We start from the raw sequence: 25,638 nt of genomic DNA, 5'->3' as shown, positions 1-25,638 counted from the left end.
ACATATGTAATCAACCCCAGATAAGATTACATTCTTCTTGAGATCGGCCACAGATTCACTACCCTTGAGGAGTAAGCTGGAACGCCTCCGAACAGTATGTCTCCCTTACACCCTTCAAACCAGAAAACAGCAACGCTTAACACTGCTGTTATAACAGAAATAGGTGGCGGTGTCCGCCGTGGAAAACCCAGAGTGTCCTTTACCACCTTTAAATCGAAAGATCGTTTATTAATAACGGTACGCTACATTCAACAGGCGCTATCTACTATTTGTACATTCCGCGGCGTAGGGACGGAAGCCAGACGGTGCACAAATCGATAACGCTCAGACCAACTAACTCCAACCGACTCTGTTATAACATACTTGTAAATAACATTTTAATCTTTATTTATAATATGTAGTTCGCTTTTTTGTAGCAAATGAGGCCGTCCTAATGGTAAGTGGCTACTGCTGTACATGGGTAGGTAGGTATCTATAATTTGTTGTCTTTTAAATAAAATTATTGTGTCACAAACTCACAATGTTAGTTACCGTACTCCTCCGAAACGGCTTTACCGATTTTCATCAAATTTTATATGCATATTCAGTAGGTCTGAGAATCGGCTACTATCTATTTTTCATAAGTGATAAGGGTTGTTCACCCTTAACATTTTTTTATTTATATGGCAACACAACGTGTGCTGGGTCAGCTAGTAATAACATACTTGTAAATAACATTTTAATCTTTATTTATAATATGTATTTCGCGCAATGATTACCGCCCATGGACATCTGTTACTTGTTATAAGTAGGTATATTGTTTAAATCTTTATATTCATAATATGTAATTCGTCTATTTAGCGAACGAGACGGGCCTAAGGGGGGGTTCAAGTATTACGTAACGCAAATTGGGGGGGGGAGAGTCTTGTAAAACGTTACGATGCGTTACAGGGGCGGGAGGGGGTCTTTTTTAATACAAGATTCGTATAGAAAAACGTTACGGTGCGTTACAAGGGGGGGAGGGGGGGCAAAAATCTTCAAAAATAGCGTTACGTAATACTTGAACGGCCCCTAATCGTAAAAGGCTAATGTCACCCATAGACATCTGTAATTTGTTTGAAGTACTATAACATATAATACTTGTAAATAAAATTTAAATGTTATGTATAATATGTACTTTGTTCAATTTGTGGCAAATGAGACGATCCTAATGGTAAGTGGCTACTGCTGCCCATGAATTGTAATCTATAATAGATTACACTTGTAAATAATATTTAAATATTATGCATTTTATTTGACTAATTTGTACTTAGCTTCTTTATTTAGTTGCAATTGAGCATGTAGTCTACCTATTAGTAAGTGATTGCCTCCTATGAACTTGTAATCTCCAGATGAGATTATACTTCTATCTATCATCCGAAACAGACGCGTTGATACCCCTAAGAACTAAGTTTAAAACCTCGGATAATATCTCCCTTACCACACCCTTTAAACCGGAACACAGCGCTTAACACTACTGTTATTAGGCAGAAATAGGTATAGCCGAAATAGATATCTAACCATAAAGGATTGTACCGCATAAATTCTTTTGCATTAAATATTTGTTTCCATGAAATATCTTTAGGTCGTCGGTCCAGCGCGCCGGGGGGCGTCCTACACTCCGTCTGCCGATTCGTGGTCGCCACTCGAGAACTCGCCTGCCCCATCGGCCATCCATTCCTAAAGAAGGCTGGTGGTAGTGGCTGGATGAGAGCAGCGCAGGACCGCGTGCTGTGGCACACCCTAGGGGAGGCCTATGTCCAGCAGTGGAACGATAAAGGCTGAAGTGATGATGATGATGATGATGAAATATGTACCTATTCCTAGATTCCATCTAGATATAAATACCATATAGTCAATAAAAATAAATGGTTTGAATTTAACTCTCACATACATTTTTTTTTTTAAATTAGTTTGTAATATTAGGTATATCATAAATATTAGTAGTGTATCTATGAAGTATAGATAAAAATCCAAAGGGTTAAATCTAAAAATCCCTTAAACGATCCTTGTTGGGTGTAAATTCTGAACCCAGCGCCATAAACCCGCTCTACCGCCTTCAAACCTAATCAAATACGTCGCAATAAGATCCGAAGGCTGTGGCTTTCAGTATGTGTTACACCACCAACGAGGTAGCTATAATATCGAATAGCAATAATAGCCTTTTTTGTTGACGAGGATACCTTCAAAAGGTACCCAGTGTCGTGAGAGCGACGCAGGGTTATGTGGGACTCTTACCGCACTAAAACCCCCCGGTGGCCGTCCTCGGCGCTGCGTAGAGGACTCCGGGATCTCCAACGGAATGATAGCCTAGTGGTTAAGACTCGGCCACTTGATCGAGGGGTCCTACGTTCAAATCTCACGCACCTCTGATTTTTCACATTTATGTGCTTATTAGAAATTATCAATTGCTTAAACGGCGAAGAAAAATGTGACGAAACCAGCATACCTGAGAAATCTTTAAAAAAAAGTTTTCAACCAATACGCATTTGGCCAGGACGGTAGACTATTTCGTAACCCTTCTCATTCTGAGAGGAGACCCGTGACTAACAGTGATTATACCACTTATCAACCACTGTGCCATGCTGATCACGATTATCCTTACTAATATTATAAATCCGAAAGTAACTCTGTCTGTCTGTCTGCCTGGTTGTCTCTTCTTCACGCCCAAACCACTGAGCCAATTTTAATGAAATTTTGTACAAAGATAGTCTGAGAGCAGAGAAAGGACATAGAATAGTTTTTATCCCGGAAATCCCACGGGAACTAGGGATGGCGATCTAAGATCGATTAATCGGAGAATCGATCTTTTGGACCCAAAATATCGATTATTTTAATCGATATTAGTAAGGATTGAATCGTAAACTATGCATTTGATCAAGTGATGATCTTTAGCAAAGTTGAAGGTACGAATTTTCAGTTTTTATATGTTAGTATGTTATATTATTTTCTTTTAAACGCGGACGAAGCCGCGGGCAAAAACTAGTCAATAAATAAACCTCGCTTATCGCTAACAAGCCCGCGGTCTACACAGAGCATTACCTCTTATCGATCGCGCTACAGGTAGCGCTCCGGACAACGCTTTATTTAGATCCCATTTTCGTGCTATTTTAGTCATTTTTAGTTAACTCTATGGATAACGTAATGGTTACAAACTCGCCCTCTTATTCAGGGTCAGATTCGAATCCTAGGAACGCATCAGATTTTTTGTTGTGTGCGTTAAATATTAGTTTTAACAATGAAGGAAAACATAGTAAGAAAGCCTATATCCGACAGTCCAAGAGAGAAGAGGTTATATCGGTATGTGTGTTAGGCACTGCTGTGTTCCGTTTTGAAGGGTGTGGTAAGGGAGACAGACTTTTCCGAGGCGTTCCAGCTTAGTCCTCAGGAGTAGCAGGTGGACATCAGGTGGACTGCATGCTCGTCTGCTACTCCTATATTATAAAAAAAAGCTTTCCGGGTTCAATCCCTGGCCAGACAGATATGTAAATATGACTATATATTTTTTAGAACACAGCAGCGCTAAACACTCCACAACCAGTCGAACAACGTATGGTACTTTAAATAAATCTCAGAATTTCAAATTCGCTCTTACCCCACGCCCTCTATGCCCAGCAGTAGGAAAATATCAATCTTATATATAAAATTCTCGTGTCACAATGTTAGTTACCGTACTCCTCCGAAACGGCTTTACCGATTTCCACCAAATTTTACATGCATATTCAGTAGGTCTGAGAATCGCCTACAATCTATTTTTCATACCCCTAAGTGATAAGGGTTGTTCACCCTTAACATTTTTTATTTATATGGCACAACGTTTGCCGGATCAGATACTAAATAAATACATATATTGTATGAAAACAATACAAAACATGACAGTACGTCCGTCTAATTGTCATTCTTCTCGTCTCTACATTTTTAATTCATATCACGTTTGTATCATTAGCAATGTGTATTTAAATACAGACAGACGGACATTAGGCGAAAGTGTTACTGTGATTAAAATATATAATAAGTAATTATATGTGGAACCATTTGTGGTTTAACTTTGAAGGCATCGCCACACCTATTTCTGTTATAACAGCAGTGTTAAGCGCTGCTGTGTTCCGGTTTGAAGTGTGGTAAGGGAGACATATTTTTCCAAGGCGTTCCAAGTTAATCCTCAGATATAGCGTCTCTGGCCGACCTCAGGTAGGAATCTAATCTTATCTGGGGTTGATTACAGGTGTCAATGGGTGGCAGTAGCCACTGACCGTCAGATGGACTGTGGTTTGCTACTTCTATATTGTAAATAGAAAAATAAATACAAAAGTAGCAGGCGAGTATGCAGTCCACCTGATGGTAAGTGGCTACTGCCGCCCATGGACATCTATAATCAATCAAATAACGCATCGGTCGGGACGCATCTGTGCGTCGTTACCCTTGAGAACCAAAGAACGCCTCGGAGAAGTATGTCTCTTACCACACTTCAAACCGGAACACAGCAGCGATACACTGCTGTTATAACAGAAATAGGTGTGGCGGTGGTGCCGCTGGAGTCACAAAAATCTACACGACCCGCGTGGCGGAGCGGTCACCATATCGGTCTGACGAGCAAAGGGTTCCGGGTTCGATCACCAGTCAGACATCTGAATGATGAATTTAGATATCTGCTCTGGGTCTGGGTGTTTCTGTATTTGTCTTTGTGTGTGTCGATGACATCCACGATACAGGCAATCCTAGTGTGGGACTGTGAGTGTAGAAAGCGTTTATTTATTAATTTACTATGAAAATGTCAATTTTTAGGGTTCCGAAAGGGTAAAAACGGAACCGTGTTACTAAGACTCCGCTTTCTGTCCGTCTGTCACAGGGCTCTATCTCCGGAACCGTAATAGATAAACACTTGATTTTTTTTACAAAGTTGATTTACTACTGAGAAACTAGAGATACTTTTACAGAGGATGCATAACGGTGGCCGCTATAACAACAAATACTAAAAATAAAATAAAGTTGAATATTAAAGAGACCTACAACAAATCGGTATTTTTCGGCATTTTTCCATCTAACTATTAAACCGAACTAGGAAGACAGTTGAAACTTTTACAATCCGTTCACTACTATAAATAATAAACAAATAATTAAATAAATAACTGTTGTCATAATAAATACAAATAAGAACAATAAAATAAGTAAAATTTAATTAACATTTTGTGGTACGGAGCCTCTATGTGCGAGTTCGACTTGCACTTGGCCAATTTTCTTTCTTTACATAAAATATGAAGAGTTCTCCAAACTTCCTATTCATTATAAGAGGGAGGTCTTCCTGATCTCGATACTTAGCTTATAACAATAGCTAATTTTACTAGCGATACAATTTTTCTCATCGACATATTGATAATATCAGCATATGAGGGAACTCCGCACAACTATGAAATTAAAATGTATAATAAGAAAGTAAGGTTTGCGTGTCTGCATGTCGAATATATTTGCAAATAAAGTAGTTAGAAGTAACATCGTCATGAATCCATTACTGTCCCACTGCTGGGCACGGGTCTCCTCTCAGAATGAGAAGTTCATATTGGTAGAGTTCACATTTGAACACCGTCACACCGAACAAGTCACACCTTTGAAAAGCATTTTTTTAAGATTTCTCAGATGTACAGGTTTCCTCGAGATGTTTTCCTTCACCGTTTAAGCAAGTGATAATTAATTAATTTCTAATACGCACATAACTTTGAAAATCAGAGGTGCGTGCCTGGGATTTGAACCTCAGACCCCTCGATCGAGAGGCAGAGTTTCTTAACCATTAGGCTATCACTTCCTGCCTGAATAACTAATATTATAAATGCGAATGTGTTTGTTTGTCACGCCTTAACTACATAACCGATTTTCATGAAATGTACACACGTTGTCAGGGGTTCAGAAAAGGACATAGGGTAGCTTTTATCCCGAAAAAAGTACCATTGCCGAGGTATAAACCGAGCAAAACCGCGGGTTACCGCTAATATTTTCTTATAAAAATGTTCTTAACTTGCTAAGTATCTTAAATCCAATATTTACATATTAGGATGGAAGATTAAAGTAAGTTGGTTGGTTTTTTAATAATAATAAGAGGATTAGGGTTCCTTGTGACCTTTATGAACGGACAATTTCGTTTAATTAAATATTACGTTGAAAATAAAATTAGTTTACTATCCTTAAATATTTTTTCGCTGTTAAAACCATAGATAAGTATAGATATCTCACCGCCTTGTAATTGAAGGAAGCCATTAAATGACTTAAACAGCTGATATAGTTCTGCTGTTTAAGTCATTTAATGTCTTAACTTATATAGTCTTTTCAAACACGAAAGTAGTTTTTGAAGGTGGTAGAACCCTTTGTGGTTCGACTCCGGCGGCACCACCGCCACACCTATTTCTACCTAATAACAGCAGTGTTAGGCGCTGCTGTGTTCCGGTTTGAAGGGTGTGGTAAGGGAGACAGACTTTTTCGAGGCGTTCCAGCTTAGTCCTCAGGGGTAGCGGCGCACCTGTGGCCGACCTCAGGTAGGAATATCTAATCCTATCTGGTGTTGATTACAGATGTCCATGGGCGGCAGTAGCTTACCATCAGGTGGACTGCATGCTCGTCTGCTACTCTTATATAATATAAAAAAAAAAAAGATGACAGTGACAATTGTCAACAGATTACATTTTCTTGTTAGGAGCGAGAAATCTTTACTAATCTATGGTTAAAACAAGGTAATACGGTATTCAGTAATGCATTTATGCATTTGGGGTGGAAGGGTTGTACCAAATCTCACCCAATTTCACCTAAGGGTGGTCTTCACATACTGTGACATTATGAATGAAGTTTTAAAAAAGGCATAATATTACATAAGCTAACACCACTAAAGTGAAATTAATAATTTACTCGACGATATTAAACATAAATCAGTTTTGTTGAAATGCAAAAACGGAACGCTTCAGAGGGACACATTTGCTTACCGAAGATAATGAATCTATCTGACGTTAACTTTAGTTGGCGTCGTGGAAATTTTTTATTGAGACGACAGTAACAGATAGTTTGAATGTCACAGTAAAACTCTGGTAGCTAACCGAGTTTAACTGTTAGTAGATTATTGAGACCGGCCGTAAGTGGCTACTGCCGCCCACAGACATCTGTAAATATACTCGTATGTGTTGCAAATATATGTGTTGTACAGACAAGCGAAGCTTACATTATTATATATAGATATAGATAATGAATTACTTTTATAGTTATTAAATCATAATGGAGCGTTATTAATTAATATATTTATCTACTAAAGTAATAAATGATTGGCATATCCTGTCGTAAACCAGTTTTATTAGCGCTCGGAGAATGTAGTGTTTTATTGGTATCGGTAATTCTTGAACGAAAATAAAATCTGAAATGTATACTGTACAAATTATACTCGTACAATAGAAATCTTATACATATATAAAATTCTCGTGTCACAATGTTAGTTACCGTACTCCTCCGAAACGGCTTTACCGATTTTCACTAAATTTTATATGCATATTCAGTAGGTCTGAGAATCGGCTACTATCTATTTTTCATACCCTAAGTGATAAGGGTTGTTCACCCTTAACATTTTTTTATTTATATGGCAACACAACGTTTGCCGGGTCAGCTAGTATTACATAAATTTCAACAACATAAATCTAAAATAACTTGAAACTGAATGAAAATAATAGTATTACGTCTTTTGAAACCCAGCCAGTGGTTCTTAAAGTAACATCTTGTGACAGCGGCGCTCAAAGTCTTAAGACCATTGCAATCCATCCGCCCGTTACAACTTTGAAAAGCATTAAATATTAAATGAAACTACAATAACTGCGGATAGCTTTGTATAAAGAAATATTCGAATTATTTTGTCAAATTGAAATCGGTCAAGTGCGAGCCGGTCTAGATTTTTTTGTGACCGTGGTAAATAACACACTGAAATAATTGGTCCAATGTGAGTCGAAATGGCACACGGAGGATTCCGTACTACCAAAATTTCTTTTTTTTAGTTCCGTGCCCAAAGGGTAAAAACGGAACCCTATTACTAAGACTTCGCTGTCTGTCCGTCTGTCTGTCTGTCACAGGGCTCTATCTACCGTAATAGATAGACGCTAGAATTACAGAATATGCATAACGGTGGCCGCTATAACAAGAAATAGTAAAAATAAAATAAAATTGAATATTAAAGGGGGTACCAGGTACTCCATACAACAAACCGTTATTTTTCGGCATTTTTCGATCTAACTGTTAAACCATACTAGGAAGACAGTTTATTTTTTTACAATCCGATTACTACTACATATAACCGCTATTGTAATAAATACAAATAAGAACAATAAAACATATTTTAATATGGTTATATTATGAAAATAAGTAAAATCATGAATATTTGGTGGTATGGAACCCTCTATGTGCGAGTTCAACTCGTATTTAACGAATTATTTACTATTTACTGTGATAGCAGCTCAAATTTCGATTTCTGTCTACAAATTGCCAAATTTCAATTGCATTAGATAAATCCGTGGAGGTAATTCCGATGTACCTATTACGTGGATGACGTCACTAGTGTTCTTGACAAACCACATCCAACAGAGGATCTGTCAGTGTCAATGAGGATCCTATTTCCAGACACGTGCAGGCTTGTGTTACCAAACCACGCCTTGTAAGGTCTCCCGTAGGGTCATCAGGGTTGTGTTAAATGGGCTCTTATTTGATCAAATATCTTTTAAGTCGGAAGTCGTAAGATATATCCGGAAGTCGGATAAGAGCGGATAAAACCGGTTATGAAGTTGTTATAGGGTTCCGTACCCATATGGTATAAACGGATCCTATTTTATATAATATAGGAGTAGCAGATGAGCCTTAAATCCGCCTAGTAAGTGACTACTGCCGCACATGGACATAGGTAATCAACCCCTGATAGAATTAGATATTCATTGCTGAGATCGACTACAGATGCGCCGCGACCCCTGACGACTAAGCTGGAACGCCTCGGAAAAGTAGGTTTCCCTTACCACACTTCAAACCAGAACACAGCAGCGCTTAAAACTGCTGTTATAACAGAAATAGGTGTGCCGGTGGTGCCGCCGGAGTCGAACCACAAAGGCTTCTACCACCAAAATCATTGTTAAAAAGACAGAATAAGTGTCAATGCTAAAATAAGGTGCTAACTAGATTTTAATTGAGAACAAACTCAACATTTTCATTAAAACATTTCATTTTAAAGTGGCAGAAGACCCAGTAATTAATGGCTACTTCTTCCAATTAACTTTTTACAATTTCACACTCTAATTCGAATTCGAATTCAAAATTGAAACGTATTAAATTGTTTTGACCTTCAAAATGGCCGACTATTTGACACTTTAAATCATAGATATTTAATAGCGTAGCGACAAAGCTAAGTCTACGGTTTAAATAATGAAGATTTTATAAATATAACATAAAAACCTCTTGTAAAAATAATAATAATTGTGGAATTTTTAAAATACGTCTCGACATTTTATAGCATTCGTTTAGTTCAGAGATTCCCAAAGTTTTATCGCGCTATTTTATGTCATGTATAGTCAAATGAATGTCTATTATATTGACTTAGATTTTTTTATTTTATTTATTTATAACTGCTTAAAAATCATCAAGTTCTAATGTTTTTGACAGGTTTCTACATGTTTTGTTTGGTACAGGACAATTTTCAATTTTTAAATAATAATAACCGGGTCAGAATGTTTAAGCGAATCCACTTGCGATATTTTTAACATGTTATCTTTGACATAAAGTAGGTTTCATCCATTAAACGGATAGATGAAACTAATTCAATCTGCTACGAATACGAATTGAATAATTAAGTACAGTGTTTCAGGGCACACTTCTTTAGTTTATTTATAGCCTTTTCAAGTCTGTAGTTTTAATTGATTTAAACTACTAACTACCAATCTAAAACACCACATGAACAATATTTACACAGTGGAACCGAACACAATAGCATTAAACTTATATGAAGCGGAAATAGCAAAGCCGCATTGAAACCACAAAGAACTGCCATAAATTATCACTTACTTAGACACAGATAAAAACTTCAAATGAATGTCATCTTATTGATCATAAAACCTATTTTATAAACGTCAACAACTTATTACTGCAAAATTTACCAAATCTTAAGGAAAAAAAACCTAGTGGTATTTTTCATTTATTTTTATTCGAATACATCCACCATAGCTAGATGGCGTATTTTTTCTTAATATAGAAGTAGCAAACGAGCTTGCAGTCTGCCTGATGGTAAGTGGCTTCTACCATCCCAAATAAGATTAGTGTCCAAGCTGAAGTCGACCTCTGAGGACTCCGATAAGTATGTATTCCTCACCACATCCTTGAAACCAGATCGCAACAGCGCTGCTATTACACATTTGCAATGCGCAAATTTGATTTTTACAAGACGGTAAGTTGGTCAATACTCGTTTAGCCCTACCTTCGTTCGATTTAGTTCTTCAGTTAAATTATAAAGGTTCGCGTTACCTTATCAATGGTGTACGTTTTTTATATGCACTTGATTTTATACGATTTTATCTATTTAGCATAAGGGATTTGCAAAAATTTGACTGCATACTTCTAAACTAAAAAACGCGTAAGTTCAAATTATTTTTTGCGTATTTAAATGTTCTGCACTTGACCAGCGTAAAGCATCATGGCATTGACCCTACTGTCTTTTCAAATGACACACGACAGTAATGGCTTTATGGTTCGCTGTAACACTCATATCATTACCGTTTATGTCGTTTAGTTCCTCACGTCACGTACACTTGGTTTTTATACACAAATATCACTTGTCACGTAATATTTGTTTTAGTTTTCTAGTTCTCATCTTCTAGTTCTCATTAAGAACGGAACCATTGATTTGGTAAATCATTCGTTAATTTTAACATATTCATAAGTTTCTCTGTAATTAATCATATGACGATCAATAGGATTCATACGTCTATTCTTTATTTTCATCACCAAATCAAGAACTAACGGAATCATGAAGAATTTTGGAAATCGTTTGTTTTGAAAATATTTTTAAAGTTTCTCTGTAAAATTATATGATGATGAGTAGGTATTCATTATTCTATTCCCTAGTTGTATCATCAAATCAAAAACTTTGTACATCAAATCAAGAACTAAGTACGGAATCATCAAGTGATTTGGTAAATAGTGTTGAACATATTCTTGAGTTTCTGTGTAAATAATTATATGATGATCAATAGTATTCATTACTCTATTTGACGAAATTCAGACATGGCTTAAGTCCTAGCAAAGACGAATCATCTGCTTCTGGTTACTGTCGTTTTCGGACGTGTACAATACTAGAAGGCTCGCCAAAGTATCGCCAGTTTGATATAATACATAGTTATATATAAAACATCAGTGATTTTGGAGAATGCGATATGATATGAATGTAAAACGCAGCAACTATGTTTCTAACGCTTTAACTACAAGATTATTTATAATGAAGAATCAAGAGTTAATATTTTAAGATTCTAAAATGATATAAAAATAAATCCTTAGTATTTTTAGATCAGTAGTAAAATGTCGATATACAAAACCATATTTTTCTGATGACCATAACACTAAACTAAGTAGACCTTAATATATTGTCATATCATTTTATCACATGTAATGAAATAAGAGAGTCTTATATAATAAGTATAATGTAATCAGTCATCTTGAATTGCATCGGAATAGATCCCTTTCGTAACATCTTAAGAATCTTACGAGAACTATAATTAGTATTATAAGCTCTTTTGCCTGCAGCCGGAGAGCTTGTGATTTCTCTGTATGCTCTTCTAATTATCTGCTCCTTAAGGGAATGTTACCAAGATTGTACAAATAAGAATGCTTCAGTCTTTTGTATTTAGAATTCTTATTCTTCCCTTTATTTAACTACACATTTTGTCGTAATGTTGTTTTAAGGTATGTGAATAGTACCACAACATATATTCTTCTTCATGCAGTAATTTCTCAATAATAATTTTGCTATATCATAAGGTAATTTTGATTTACAGCTAGCCAGATCGCATCAAACAGGATCTGAGCTGATTATTCAATACGCGTCTTATCGTAGTGCATTAAACTAAATTTATTCGCGCTGGCAGCTTTCCTAATATTGCCAATGTCTGACAAGGATCGCCGTGACGTAGTTCATTTAAGGTTAATTCATTTCATTGGCGTAGTGCGACCGGGGCCGAATTTATTTCTGTTACCGATGCAATCAACTCAATCGCTGACTGAAATACATTACAAAACATTTTTCCTCAGTTAGCGAAACATCAACGGTGACCTTTCTGAATAGACCGACGTAAATTCTGCGCACATTTCAGCGATATTACATTGACATTCGCCACAACCTAGGACAAGGATAATGAAATAGGAAGTGCGTGTAAACCATTGGATGCTCATAAATATGTTAGAGGAGCTCGTCGCTGGAACCTACGCGTTATTGACCATGCTAAATGCAAAAACGGTAAAGCAGCTTATGTATATGTAGTATCTACTCGCATCCCTGTTGCTCGCCCGGTAGTTTAGATCGCGCCCACTTGAGGGCGGTGGCGACAGATCGAATGGTGTATCGAATAAAAACAAAAGCACACGTCGAAGCCAAACGGAAACGTGCATAGCTCTGTTTACAACGAGCCGGTACCTTTGTCTCGGACACGCTCCCCGAGCCCGTATCGATACGACACTTCACTAGCGCTACGATTCTGCGTGTTATCGAGTCGAATACTTGAAATATGACTGAATGCGCAATGAATGCCCGTGTTTTGTTTCGTTCGTTAAACAGAATAGCTCGAGATCGAGTCGAGCTGTCGCTCAAACGACCGGCGTTCGCAAATCGGCTGTAATAGAAAACAATGGACTGCGAGATGCCTCGCTCGGGCTAACCGCAACACCGCAGGACAACGACACGATCGGAGGCCGTTTTCACACAGAATCACTCGGTACGCAGAAAAAAAATGGAGTTGTGATGTTGTATCGACGTTTCGACGTGCCAAGCGGAGCGATTCACAATGTCGCCGCTTTGAACCGCCGCGGTAACACTTTATTGGCTTTTTACGGCTTCAGAAAAACTACTCGAGTCACTGGCACTGGACACCGCCGCGTGTAAGGGCGGAAGGCTCGCTCACCTGAGCCGGACGGGCGGCGGGATGTTGAAGGCCGGGAACAGTTTCGCATTGGGACTCTCGAACAGCATCGCGATTGTTTTGTTCACCGCGCGTGCATCGTGCACTCGTCCGCGTGTCGAGACGGCCGGCCGTACACTGCCGGCTGCTGCTCCCCGCGCCGTGACGTCACCGCGCCACTCGCCGCTGCCGAGCCGCCGCACACCTCTCTGTCGCACACCCGTCGTTAGAGCGAGATGGCGCGTCAAGACCGCAGTACCATGTCGCCGCGTATTCTACAGTTCAGCCCCTCTTTTATATTGTAGGGCTTCGCGGCGTTCGCTGCGTCTCCGGCGGTGTCGTGCGTATTCATTTATTATGGAGTCGATTCGTATTAATACTCGGACGGGAGAGCCGGTTCGCACATCTCCAGTAGTTAGAGCACGCATGATCTAGACTACTACGACACTGTTAGTTCGAAGGCCATATCATGTAAAATTCAGTCGCATTCGTAACTAGTAGAGGGTAAGGTTACGAAGGTCAAACTCAGTTATTGAATAACGCAATCTGAACCAGATTCCGATGTCCGCTGTTCAGTACCAGGCGGACATGACACCTCAAGTGCGCACTACGACGTTCATTTCACTTTGACGATTGTCTTTTTGTGAAGACGCGAGGCGGAGTATTGTATTCCAACAAGAATGTTACAGTCTAATGCAGCTTTTTCTACGACACCATTAAAGTTCTCATTAAGTTTTTTAAAGGAAATGTAACGAGTTACATATCTTCTTTCTTTTATGCCCGTCGGTTCATAAATTGAATCTAATGACGTCTTAAAGCTATTATGAGACGGGTTTCTCGAATTTTCTTTTAATTTTCCGGGTTTTACTATAGAACTCACTTGCATTCTTCTCAGGCTCCACCTACTGCATATTATCGTAGTTCTACTTAATTAAAGTATAACATTTTATTTCATGCGAAAAAACGGTGATAATAAAGTAGCAAACTCCGAAGGCACCTGTTTCTGCCTATAAACGACATTGTTAATCGTTGTTGTCTAGTTTGAAGAGCGTGGTAAAGGAGACAGATTTATCACAGGCGTTTCAAGTTAGTCCTCAGGGTAGCAACTAGTAACGCATCCATGACCAACCTCAAATAAGAAAGTCTTATCTGGGGTTGATTACTGGTGTCTATGGGCAGCAGCCACTTATCATCTGGAGGAAGGCATACTCATTTGCTACATCATTATAAAAAAAAAACAGAAATGAAAAATAATTTTTATTTCTGAGTAAAATAGAACATCAGTAGTGTCTACACTCATGTTAGTTAACTAATTAACTAACTCCAGCCGAGCCCTTCCCATGCTCTACATCTATTTTCATTCAAAAGTATTTTTAAATAATCCATTTATGACGTTGACAGTACCTTCTTGCAGATTATTACTCGGCATTACCTATTTCCTCTTAAGATTTCGTTATGGACCTTCAAAGATGATCACTCAACATTCCTTTTACGAGTATGATAATCGATAAATACTCTTCAATTATAGTAGAACTAATCTCATTTCAAGGTGCCTAAAGCCAGCTTATAAAGAAAATAGATTAATTAAAAGTAACATTTTAAGTAAATAACTAACAGTTAAATAGAAAACCCCAAAATTGTACCTATAAAAAGCTTTCCGATTTCGACAAACGTTAACGTCCTTTAAACTAATCATAATTGCAGAAGTTAAGTAAAAGAGAGGGGACTTAAGTTTCCTTATTTTTACAAATTATTTACTATAACTTTAAATGCATCTCAAAAATAAAAACAAAAAATCAATAATATTTATATAAATAACTAGGTATCGCTTGTGTGCGCTCGCTGCTAAAGCAGCTCGCGAAACGGTTGTCTTCTTTAGTTTTGCGTGCAAAATTTTTTTACATTTTTTCCCCTATATTGAAGTTTTATTCATTCTGTTTGGGGCTGTTTGGAAAAGATATGAGTTAATATTTGCAAAATACTAAGAATGGTCGTGATTTTTTTGTCTATAAGCCATACATTTTAAAGACATAATAAGGAGACAAAAGCTTGAAATATTACATACAAAAATAACTATTTATAAAAATTGTTATTTCTTGTATGACAACACTTAAATATTTTTTTACCAAAATGTGTAGTCTATTAGTACATACAAACGCGTCATACATTATTTCTATATATTATATTATCTATATTAATTCTATACTTATAATAAATCTGTAGAGAGATCAATTCTGTACAAGAAATATATTTCCAAAATAACTATCAGGGGGTATTTAGGGATCGATACTGATGTCAAGAATGCAATCATTAAAATTTTTGTCTGTCTGTCTATATAACCGTTATAGAAAAAAAACTACTCGACGGATTTTAACGAAACTTGATACAATTATTTTTCATACTTCTGAGCTGGTTATAGTATACTTTTCATCACGCTACAATCAATAGGAGCAGAGCAGTGCAGAAAATATACCTCTTACATTATATCCTTCTTTTGTAAATCGTATATCATATTTATCCTGTCCATCCTTTGAAAATATCCAAATATACCTAATAGATTATGGCCCTTCTTTAGTAAATCTTATATTTTACCCCTCTTTTAAAGTCACAAAAATGTTGAAGATTAATACATTTTGTATCCTTTACTTGACTACATACTACATCCACAAAATCTGTGTGTCTGTGTCTGTTAATAAATAATTATACATTAATACGTAAGAAGAGAATCTAACATCTTACGCCCCTTCCTGCTATGTGCATGGTAGGGCTACACTCCAAAAAGAATAATCACGGGTAAAATTCATATAGGTAACTTAAGCCACAAACAATTTAACACATACAACCAATTAAACTCAAATAAATAGAATACTCCAAAACTCAAGTCATAAAAAAATTTCAAACCAGTTATTGCTTTCTCAACATACCAATAAGTTACCTCATTAAGATTAAATCATATACATTTTTAAACGACTCATAAATTAATTCCGAAATATATACTTATAAACCCTGTAACCGATTTTTTGTATGGCAGCACTGAAATATATTTTCACCCAAATGTTCAAACCATAGATATATTATCCTACTGACGTAGGGTTCAAACTGTTAGTAGCTAACAACGCCACGTATTAGGTAATAACTTCAAAAGGAGACAACAGTTTTAAATATTACATACAAAGATGCATGCGTATAAAAAATATTATTTTGTGTACGGCACCACTGAATTTTTTTTTACCACAATGTGAAATCTATTGATACCTACAAACGCATCGTACATTTTAATGTTGTCAAAATATACAACAGCTTGAAATATTTAATAGAAAATACATATGTATGAAAATTATTATTTTTTGTATGGCCACACTAAAATATTATTTTATAAAAATGTGCAGAATATTAGTACCTTCAAACGTCTCATAAACACTAATGATATTAATACAAGACAACAGCTTGAAATATTACATACAAAAATACATCTGTATGAAAATTAATATTTTTTGTATGGCAACACTAAAACATTTTTTTACCAAAATATGTAGTCTATTAGAACATACAAACGCGTCATACATTATAGGGTCGTCAAAAATAAACAACAGTTTGAATTGTGACATATAAAAATACATACGTATGAAAATTATTAATTTTTGTATGGCAACTCTGAAATATTTTTTCACCCAAATGTTAAAACTATTAGTATCTATAAACGTCTCATACATTCTAATGATATCAATACAAGACAACAGCTTGAAATATGACACACAAAAATGCACTTGTATGAAAATTATTATTTTTTATATGGCAACACTGAAATATTTTTCCACCAATTTATACAGTCTACAAGTACCATTAAACGCCCCATACAGAAAACTGATATTTAGTGATGCTGGGCATGATGGTGGTGGTCTTTAAAGGGAGACAACAGCCCGAAACACCACATACAAAAATACAAATGTATGAAAATTGTTATTTTTTGTATGGCAACACTAAGCTTTTTTTTAATCAAAATGTGCACAATATTAGTACCTACAAACGCCTCATACATTCTAATGTTACCAATACAAGACAACAGCTTGAAATATTACGTACAAAAATATATATGTATGAAAATTAATATTTTTTGTATGGCAACACAAAAATATTTTTTTACCAAAATGTGCAGTCTATTAGTACATACAAACACGTCATACATTATAACGTTGTTAAAAATTTACAACAGCTTGTAATGTGACATACAAAAATGCACATGTATGAAAATTATTATTTTTTGTATGGCAACACTGAAATATTTTTTTACACATTCGTACAGTCTATAAGTGCCATTAAGCGCCTCATACAAAAAAATGACGTCAAATGGTGGCAACAGCTTGAAATCTTCGATAATCCTGTAGAAAATGCATTTGTATGAAAACATTTTTTTTGTATATGGCAACATTGGATTTTCGATTTTTTACATAGGGTCCATTTAAATTAAAAAATATCTCCCTTACATTACTTATATTCTCTGTCCACGGTTTCCGCCCAAGGACTCAAAAAGTGAAAATCGTGAAAAAAAATTCTGTATCCCAGTGTTGCCAGTTGATTAAGATGAAAATGGTCAAATGTCATTATGGCACCCAAAAAAAATAGTTCTGTGAAAAAATTTCATTAAAAATATTTCTCCTTCTACTTTTTGCATTTTTGAATGGAAAGTTCCAAAAAATGTATGAACGATGAAAAAAAAAACTTTACCTGGCAACACTTCGAGCCGAGCTCCGTGACCGCCCAGTACAAAGCGACTCGCTCAAATGTTGCCAACCTCAAAATATTTCACTTCGAAAAATGCATTTTTTCATACATTTTACAAAATGGCTGACACAAGGTGCGCCATCTGGTTTAAAAAAAATAATATTGCCATATGATAAAATTGAGGATACACTCCGGCCAAGAAAACAAAAATGTCGAAAAAATATTAATAAAACCATCGCGCTACGACCCCACGAACACACCTCGAAAAATGAAAGATTTCAAACTCAAATATCTCGGCGGCCATCTTGTTTTTCCAATTTTTTCTAATTTTATCGTAACAGTCGTCCCACAATTAGCCGAAAATGACACCATTCTCAGGTAGGCGCGCAGAGTAAAAAAAAAGTTGAAAATCGCAGGAGGGCCGCCATCTTGAATTTTGTATGTTTCCCATTTTTCCTATAACCACCATAATATACCGAAAAAATATCTCATACATTATTACTACCCCACACCAATAGTTTAGTCTGGGCTACTCGAAATGTCAAAAAAGTGAAAAAAAAAATCTAGTTCCCAGTGTTGCCAGTTTATTTGGATGAAAATGGTCAAATGTCATTACGACCCCCCTGACAAATACCCATGTAAAATATTTTCATTAAAAATGTTTCTCCTTCTACTTTTTACATTTTTGAATGGAAAGTTCCAAAAAAAGTATGAACAAAGAAAAAAAAACCTAAACCTGGCAACACTTCAAGTCACGCGCCACAACCGCCCCATACAAGGCGATTCGCTGAAATGTTGCCAACCTCAAAATATTTCAATTCAAAAAATGCGATTTTTCATACATTTTACAAATTGCCTGACGAACGATCCGCCATCTGGTTAAAAAAATAAATAAATCCGATTTGGTAAAATTGAGCATATATCCGAGAAAAAAAACGAAAAAAATCAAAAAAATATTAAAAAAAAAACATCAATGCCACCCCGCAAACACACCTCGAAAAATGAAAAATTTCAAACTCAAATATCTCGGCGGCCATCTTGTTTTTTCAACTTTTTCTAATTTTATCGTATCAGTCGCCCTCAAATTAGCCGGAAACGATACCGATCTTGGATAGGTGCAAAATAAAAAAAAAAGTTGCCCAGTCCAGCTCGGCCGCCATCTTGAATTTTGAAAGTTTCAGATTTTTCCCATAGACACGGAGGCAAATAAAAAATTCCACTCCTACATCAAACCCACCCCCCACCACTCCTTCAGGTCGAGGAAGTCGATTTTTCGTAAAACTGAAAAAAAATTCCTGCGGCCAGTGTTGCCAGTCGACATCGACGAAAATGGTCAAATGTCATTACGACAGCCAAAAAAAATATTCCAGTGAAAAATTTTCATCAAAAATATTTCTCCTTCTACTTTTCATATTTTTGAATGAAAAGTTTGAAAAATGGTAAGAGTGGGGAGAAAAAAACTCAAACCTGGCAACACTTCGGACCGAGCCCCACGACCGCCCCGAACAAACCAAATCGCTCAAACGTTGGCAACCTCCGAATATTTCACTTCAAAAAATCCGTTTTTTCGTACATTTTACAAATCGCCTAACAGACGACCCGCCATCTTGTTGAAAAAATAAATAAATCCAATTTGGCAAAATTGAGGATATATCCGAGAAAATTTAAAAAAATGGCAACAAAATATTAAAAATCCCAAGAGATACGACCTCCCAAAAACACCTCGAAAATTGAAAAATTTCAAACTCAAATATCTCGGCGGCCATCTTGGTTTTTCATTTTTTTCCAATTTCATCGTAACACCCACCTGAATATTATTCGAAAAAGAAACAAACATCAGCATAAAGTAAATAAATAAAAAAGTTAAAAATTTTAAATCGGCCGCCATCTTGAATCTATGGCATCTCATATTTTTCCCTTTGCCTCGGGGGGGAGAGGAGAAAACCCGCCATAGACAACAACGTCGCTCCTAGACGGCATCATGGAGAACGGCATGTCAGTCAGTCAGTGGTAAGTTCAGGATTATATATATATAATAATGTAAACAGAATCAATCAAAATTTTTGTTGGAATTTAATAAGGAATTCTATTGACTTCCGGTTCGGGAAGCGAACTAAGATCTTTGGGATGCGCTGCCTGCTTTCGAGGACAATAACTCTGAAATACTCAGTAACATTTTTAATTGCTTAGTCATTCAATAATATTCAACCAGTTATTACAAAGAATTACCTAATATTACTGTATATGTGTTTTATTTATTTTGAATTTTTATTATGTTAAATAACGTATAACTCTCATTTATACATTAAAAAATATTGAATCAACTAAGTGGAAAAATGATTGAATCCATTTTTATGTAATTAATGTGATCTTATTTACACATTTTTTGAAAAAAAGTATAGTGGAGCGACCATGGAGCCTTGAAATACTAGGAATATTACCAAAAAAAAATTATAGACTCGAAATAAAGTTATTTTTTCTTATTTTTTTTATCAAAAGTATGTAAATCTACCAATACGCACTTGTCCAGCGTGGTGGACTATGGCTAATTCTGAAAGGAGACCCGACCCAGCAGTGTGACAGTGATGGGTTGACGATGACAATAATTGTCATCTTAAAAACGTAATTTTGCGACATTGACTTCCGATGATGATAATTAACATGTTTAATGACATATTGATAGTTACGTACTTAGAGAAGATAGATTTTTATTAATTTTATTTTATAATATTAAATCATAGATTAGTAAAGATTACTCATTCCTAACAAGAAAATGTATCCAGTTTTGAGAATTGAAATAGTTGCGTAAAAAAGTTTTGCCACGTCTCCGTGCTAAAATCTCCCTAAAATATTTAAAATAATGATTTATTTGTTATGTAAATTGTACATTGTAATTGTAAATTACGCAGTATTAGTTATTTATTCGTAAATTTTCTCTAAAAATGTGTTTATTTGTCAAGAATTCAAAAAAAGAACTTACTAAAATAAGCCGTTTGTGGCTTCATTGAATTTCAAGGCGGCGAAGTATCTTTACTAATCTATGTATTAAATTAGCAAAATAGCATGCAGTCACCTGATGGTAAGTGACTACTGCACCCCATGGACATCTGTAGTGAATCCCAGATAAGATTAGATTTCTACCTCAGGTCTGCCACAAATGAGGACTAAGTTGGAAGTTGGAACACCGCGGATAAGTATGTCTCCCTTACCACATCCTTTTAACACCGCAGCTCTTTCTAAGTAGGTACCTTTTTTTTTCGAGGGGGAACCCTTCAAAAGGTACCCGACGATGTGGGAGCGACTCCAGGTTAAGCGGGATTTTTATCGCACTAAAACCCCCCCGGTGGCCGTCCTCAGCGCTTGGTGGAGATCTCCGGGATCTCCGAGGGAACACAACCGGAGTCCTCCGAGCGCGATGCCCCGATCGGGCGCTGCCCTGGGGGGAGCACTTTTGGCTCCTCCCACACTATCTGGTGTTTATGACGGTGTGCGACCGCACATTCCCGGGGTTGCTTGCTGGACGGTTCGAGCTCCCACTCCTGTCGCCCGCAACCCCGGAAGCCCCCTTTTAATCGCCTCTTACGACAGGCAGGGGATACCGTAGCTCTATTCTATTCCCGGGACAACAGGGACAAGGAGAGACATACCTACGTATTTATCCGAGACATTCCAACTTAGTCCTCCAGAATAGCAACGTATCTCTAGTCGATCTCAGGTAGCACCCTAATCTTTTCGAATTTCTAATAGGAGTTAAAATAACTACAGATATGAGATGGACGGCATTAGCCTTACCATCAGGTAAACTGAATGCACCTTTCCTACGTCTATATTACAAGAATACGGATCAACAAACTCCATACCAAACAATTGCAAAAGTATTACCAAGAGGAGCCACGAGTAAGATCGCAATAATTTTCCGCTCAAATGATTATTATTGAATAAAAACTGTGCAAAACTGCTTTCGTATCGAAAACCGTTGTTACAGCTCGCCATGGTGGACCTGCCATGACGTTATGCAATGTATTTTGTGGTTTTTAGGGTTCCGTACACAAAGGGTAAAAACGGAACTATTACTAAGCTGGCGTCTACCCGTCTGTCACAGGGCTCTGTCTCTTAAAGCGTAATAGATCGATTCCTTAAATTTCTACAGTGTGTATTGCTATGGCCACTATAATTTCAAATATTAAGTTGAAATACGAGTAGTTTGAAATAAAAGGGGGTTTTCGGAATTTTTCGCATTGACCACAATAGAAAGACAGTTTAAATTCTGACAATTCATTTTTATTACTATACGTTGTTATGGATACAAATACATATAATAAATATAAATAAAAAAAATAATATTTTTATTTTTCTTGGTGGCCATTCCATCTATATTGAATGATACGTTGAATATATTCGTTAAAATTTACTTTTATTTTCATGATACAAAGGTACTTTAGTAATTGTCATGCCCACACAATTAATAAAAACTAAAAACAACATAAAAATTTAGTGGTACGGAACTCTGTGTATGCGTGTTCGACTCTTATTTGGCAAATTATTTAATTTGTTTCATCAGATAGGGCATAGAGTGAAATCTCTAGTAGACCGCACGTCTAATTTGAGATTAAGGCCATCCAACACAGCCATCGATCGGGAAACTTATAACTTTCAAAGGTTTCGAATGTGGTAGAAGTGGTAGAACCCTTTATGGCTCGACTCCGGCGGTAACACCGCCACACCTGTTTCTGTCTAATAACAACAGTGTTAAAGGCTGCTGTGTTCTGGTTTGAAGTGTGGTAAGAGACATACTTTTCCGAGGCATTCCAGCTTAGTCCTCAGGAGTAGCGGCGCATCTGTTGCCGACCGCAGGTAGAAATATCTAATCTAACCAGCTGACCCGGCAAACGTTGTCTTGCCATATAAATAAAAAAATGTTAAGGGTGAACAACCCTTATCACTTAGGGGGTATGAAAAATAGATAGTAGCCGATTCTCAGACCTACTGAATATGCATATAAAATTAGGTGAAAATAGGTAAAGCCGTTTCGGAGGAGTACGGTAACTAACGTTGCGACACGAGAATTTTATATATAAGAGATTTAGGGTTGATTTCAGATGTCCATGGGCGACAATAGCCACTTACCATCAGAATGACTGCAAGCTTTACTACTTCTAAAATATAAAAAAACTTAAGCATCAAATAAGCAAACACACTTAGAAAATAGTTATTTAAAACTGAACAATAAATTGTATAAATTCTAAAGTTATCTATCACTCCGAAGCAGCATTTCTGCATAATGACAGTTCTGTGGCGAGAAGTATTCGTGTTTTATTTAGCTTTCCAAACTCGACCACAGAATCAATTTCTTCACACTTTTATAGCGTAAAAACACGTTTTATTGCCTTCTGCAAACAGTTCATTCGATTCATAAACTGTTTTTATATTATAATAATAAATAATAATAATAAAAACATTTTATTGCCTTAAAAATTACAACAACATAATCTAAACTTAAAATTAAACATGTTTTTTCTTTAAATATAACATAATAAAAATACACAAAAGAGATAAAAAACAAAGAAATAATAATAATTGCTTACTACTTGTGGTTATAATCTAGGCAAAAGGAAGTGCCTCAGCTATTGCTACCACAGGATTACGATCCTATATATATGAGTATTACGTAAATTATTGCATTAATAATAAACAAATGAATCGTTAAATGATAAGAATTAAAAGGTCCATAGTCCGCTGTGCTGAAAAGTGCGTGATTGTAGACTTCATATACCTTTGAGAACATTTTTTTCAAAATTCTCTCAGGTACAGGTTTTCTTACGATTTCTCCTTCAACATTAAAGTCAAAATCAATTTCTAATACGCTACTCGTAAGTTTGAAATATTAGAGGTTATCATATATTATAACTTACTGGTAAGTTTGAAATATCAGAGGTGCCTGGGATTTAAACCTCTAATCCCTCAATCGAAAGCCCGAGTTTCAACCATGAGGCTATTACTCATACATATATTATATACATACATTTTAGTTTTATAATATAGAAATAGCTGACGAGCATGAAGTCCACCTGATAGTAAGTGGCTACTGCCGCCCATGGACATCTGTAATCAACCCCAGATAGGATTAGATATTCCTACCTGAGGTCGGCCACAGATGCGCCGCTACCCCTTCGGACTAAGCTGGAACGCCTCAGAAAAGTATGTCTCCCTTACCACACCCTTCAAACCAGAACACAGCAGCGCTTAACACTGTTATAAAGCAGAAATAGGCGTGGCGGTGCTGCCGGAGTCGAACCACAAAGATTTCTGCCACCTTCATACCTACATTCGGAAAACATTACCTTCCGCCGGGTACCAGGTGCACATACTACACCGTTTCCTCTCTCAGTTTAATCACACATGATTGCAGACCTAAACAGAATGTAAGCGATTTGCGAAAATGTGTCGCGAGTATAGCATCTAGAACAAGTACAGTGATGTGTCCCGGCACGTCATTATACCGCCGACTTAGATGAGTAAAATACATAGATTGATCACTAACAAGAAAGTGTGATATTATTGTGCTTCTTCAATTCATTTTTTTACTTTTACGTACCAATAATATTATGCTTTTAATTATTTTTTTTTCTTTTATGTTTCCTTTTTTTCATTTAACTTGCATGTCTACAACTATAATTATAGTGGCATTAACCTAGCTAGCCCTTAATATGTTTTGTTGAATCTTAACTTTATAAATGTACATTATGTTGGTGTTAAGTAAATAAATAAAAATAAATACTTAACGATTAACCGTCGTAGAATCAACTTACCCTGATGATATTCCGTTTTGGAGCGCAAACGCGTGGTGTTTTATTTTTATTGCTTTCAATTTCAAGACGGTGAAGTATCTTTCTATTTCACTTATCAAAGACCGCCGACGAAACCGTTTTAAACATACACTCTGTAATCTGATAAAAGCTTGGATAGCGGATAGAAACTCTCAGGCAGGGCCGAGGCTCAAGCCCCTGTCTCGAACGTCAAATTTTTTGAGTAATATGTACGTTTTAGAAATGAGTTATCACTTGCTTTAACGTTGAAAGGAAAACACATTGAGAAAAGTCTGAGACTTCTTTAAAATTTTAATAACATGAATACGTTTACATAAAATTTACGTGAACAGCATGTTCTTTTTATAACATTGAAGGGCAGGACAGGTTGAGGACTAAGTTGAAACGCTTTGAATAAGTATGTCCCTTACCACACTTCAAACCGGAACACCGCAGCGCTTAAAATTGCTGCTATAACAGACATAGATGTAGCGATGGTGCCGCCGGATCGTACCATAAAGAGTTCTACAACCTTCCTAGGCCAGTTCAGTACAACCTTTAGATAGTAGGTACATAAAAATTGATTGATATAAAGTTCAATTTCGCAAACAAGAATGGGATTAGAAAAGAAAACCACAAAGTAATGTATGAATATCTGTTTATTTTAAAACCGATTATAAAAATGTACTGAGTTTAATTTCTAAATATGTATTACTGATATTTTAAAAGTATTAATAGGTAGGTACACGCTACAACTTAAAACTATGACGTATGGAATTTTTAGAAAATGCTATGATCAGCTCTATGACAAAAATTTCGTAAGTTTTATGTTTACTGGAAGCGGCTAATAAGGTAATGATATTGGTTAATGATTATAAAGTTACCTACTAGTTATGGTTCATTAAAAGTGAAAACTTCTATCTTCTATATTGTTT

General features: G+C 36.3%; 1 protein-coding gene across 4 annotated transcripts in view; it reads right to left on the bottom strand.

Moving 5' to 3' along the window:
* Nucleotides 1-13,325, bottom strand: part of LOC140752792 (RNA-binding protein Musashi homolog Rbp6) — a 131,816-nt gene extending 118,491 nt beyond the window's left edge. For all 4 annotated transcript variants that reach the window (XM_073087139.1, XM_073087141.1, XM_073087140.1 and 1 more), the window contains exon 1: nucleotides 13,179-13,325. In XM_073087139.1, the coding sequence (XP_072943240.1) occupies nucleotides 13,179-13,246 (68 nt within the window). In that variant the 5' untranslated portion in view covers nucleotides 13,247-13,325. The remainder of the gene's footprint in view (nucleotides 1-13,178) is intronic.
* Between the last annotated feature and the right edge of the window lie 12,313 nt (nucleotides 13,326-25,638).

Source organism: Epargyreus clarus, unplaced genomic scaffold, assembly GCF_041222505.1.
Source record: "Epargyreus clarus isolate Ecla_fem2 unplaced genomic scaffold, WU_Ecla_fem_2.2 ptg000025l, whole genome shotgun sequence".
NCBI lineage: Eukaryota > Metazoa > Arthropoda > Insecta > Lepidoptera > Hesperiidae > Epargyreus > Epargyreus clarus.
Note: the sequence above shows the minus strand (reverse complement) of the source record. Positions and strands in the feature narration are given on the sequence as shown.